Source organism: Diabrotica undecimpunctata, chromosome 10 (assembly GCF_040954645.1).
Source record: "Diabrotica undecimpunctata isolate CICGRU chromosome 10, icDiaUnde3, whole genome shotgun sequence".
NCBI classification, from domain to species: domain Eukaryota; kingdom Metazoa; phylum Arthropoda; class Insecta; order Coleoptera; family Chrysomelidae; genus Diabrotica; species Diabrotica undecimpunctata.
This window is the reverse complement of record NC_092812.1, coordinates 80,300,935-80,303,810: the sequence shown is the minus strand read 5'-3', so window position 1 is coordinate 80,303,810 and position 2,876 is coordinate 80,300,935. Positions and strand designations below refer to the sequence as shown.

Here is a 2,876-nt window from a genome sequence, read left to right as displayed (position 1 = left end):
GCACCTGGAATGTGAAGAGTATCAGCGGAAAGATGGAAGAAATAACTAAAGAAATTAAAAAACTAGATATCGATATAGTTGTCTTAACCGAAACAAAGAAGAAAGGAATAGGTATATAAAAAGTAAACAATTATGTACATATATTCAGCGGAGTTTCAAAACACGAGAGCGAAAAGAGGAGTATCCGTTTTAATACACAAAAAACATAAACATAAAATCACTGACTTTGAAGCAATAGACGAAAATATAATAAGAGTAAATATAACGAAGAAACACCTATACGATACTTGGGATTTATGTAATCAGTGATGATGAACCTTACACAAACAAAGATGAGTTCTTTGCTAAAGTTAACGACGAAATTACGAAAATTGGAAATAGAAGAGAATTGGTAGTTATGGGAGACCTGAACAGTAGAGTAGGTCGTAAAGTAGATAATAAGGTGGTCGGTCCCTACGAAGAAATAAACCAGAATGATAATGGTGCGAGGCTAATTGAAATATGTGAAAACCATCAATTAAAAATAACCAATGGATTTTTTAAACATAGAGATGTGCACAAGTACACCTGGACCCAAACTACAAGAAATCTAAAATCAATTATAGACTATGTCATCATAAAACAAAATACTAATATGCAAGTACAGGACACAATAGCATACAGAGGAATAACATGTGGTTCAGATCAATATATCGTAAAATCAAAAATAACCTGTCCATTTAGATATAAAATAACACATAATTAAACAAATTGTCAACCCCAACAAGAAGAAACTTTGGAAAAAAGAAGTTATAATTTGGATAGTTTGGCCCAAGAGAGTACAAGAATACTATATCAACAAAGACTGGATGACAAACTAATGAATATAACTGAAACATCAACAGTAGAGAAGGTATATATAAACGTAGTCGTTAGCGTTAAAAAAGCTGCAGAAGAAGCACTCGGCTCTAACACTCAAAGACAAAGTGAAAAACTATGGTGGAACAAAGAAATAAAAGCACTCGTAGAAGAGAAAAAGCAAGCGTATATCAGATGGCTGAGCAGTAAACAACAAAAAGATAGAGATGAATACCTGGAACTCAAAAGAATAACAAGAAGAACAACAGTAAAAGCAAAAAGAGAAATGTGGGATAAGAAGTGTCAGGAAATTAATACCTATCTGGGAGGCAGAAAATGTACAGAAACATGGAAGTTCCTCAGTAAAATAATAACTAACGAAAGGAAGAGCACAAACATTCAATTAATATCCACACAAAAATGGGAAAAGTACTATGGGGAACTACTGACAGAAAATAGGGACGAATACTTAACTCAATCACCAACAGAGGTTAATATTGAAGGAGAAAATATAACAATACAAGTGACAGAAATTAGAAAAGCTATAAAAGAACTGAAAAACGGTAGGTCTCCAGGACCAGGGGATATCCCAGCCGAACTAATAAAATGTGGATCACAAAAATTGTTTGAAACCGTCACTTGGTGCATAAATCAATTTATAAATGGTTCTTCCGTACCCGACGAGTGGAAAATGGCTTATATTTCGTCGATCCATAAGAAAGGAGATAAGCTTAAATGTGAACACTATAGAGGGATATCAGTCACTAGTACATTCAGCCATTTGTATGGACGAATAATTAGAGACCGCATTGAGAAGGAATACAAAGACTAAGAGGAAGAAGGACAATCCGGTTTTCGAACAGGAAGAAGCTGTACTGATAATATCTTCTGCCTCAAACAACTAATAGAAAAAAAATTAAGCACAAATCAAGAAACCCACCTGATGTTTATTGACTTGCAGACGTACGATACAGTTTCTGTAAACAAACTCTGGAACGTGTTACGACAGACGAATATTAGTGTCACCTTAATAAAAGCCTTAAGAAATTTGTATGAAGGGTCAACATCACAAATAAAAAATGGGAACAGACTATCGCAAAGCTTCCTGGTTAATAAAGGTCTACATCAGGGGTGTTGTGTATCACCGACCTTGTTTAAAATATATGTTGCAAAAGCATTGAAAGAGTGGAAACGAAAATGCACAGGCATGGGAGTAGACCTTGGAGAGATTGCAGACCATTGCAGTTTGCTGATGACCAGGTTGTTATAGCAAACGATAAAGATAATCTGGAATACATGGCAAGGAAATTACAAGAAGAATATAAAAAGTGGGGACTAGAAATTAATACAGAAAAAACAAAATACATACCAATAGGTACCGAACTATCGAACATCACATTAGAAAATAACGAAATCATCATGCCCTGCGACCATTACACATACCTAGGAATCGTTTTTGACACAACGGGGAAAGAAAGATGAAGAAATAAAGAGAAGAATAATACAATCCAGAAAAACAATAGATTGTCTAAACAGCGTACTGTGGAGTCATGAAATAGGAAAAAGAAAAAAAAATACAATATCTACGAATCTCTTATTAAAAGCAGTCTATTGTACGGAGCGGAAACTTGGCGAATAACCGAAAACAACAGAAGAAAACTGGAGGCAGTAGAAATAGACGCATTTAGAAGATCAGTAGGAGTGTCACGCAGAGAGAGAATACATAATGATGAGATAAGACAGCGAATGGGGGTTGACGGCTCTCTAACAACAGACATAGAAAGAAAACATAAAAAGAAATAATTATGCAATGGATACCACCAAACAGCAGAAAGAGAGGAAGACCCAATAAATCTTGGAGAGAGGGAGTAACGAAGGCGATGAGCGCAAGAGACCTTAGAGAGGGCCAATGAGATGATAGAGTGTCATGGAAATTAGGCATCGGACAACGTCGCAAGACGTTTTAAAACCGATTGATATAATATATATATATATATATATATATATATATATATATATATATATATATATATATACAT

At 34.7% G+C, this 2,876-nt stretch overlaps 1 protein-coding gene across 1 annotated transcript; it reads left to right on the top strand.

Annotated features, from left to right (window-relative positions):
• Nucleotides 1-859: 859 nt before the first annotated feature.
• On the top strand, nucleotides 860-1,669 carry LOC140451780 (uncharacterized). Its single transcript, XM_072545635.1, has one exon. It carries the CDS (start codon nucleotides 860-862, stop codon nucleotides 1,667-1,669), a length of 810 nt encoding a protein of 269 aa, XP_072401736.1.
• The last annotated feature ends 1,207 nt before the right edge of the window (nucleotides 1,670-2,876 follow it).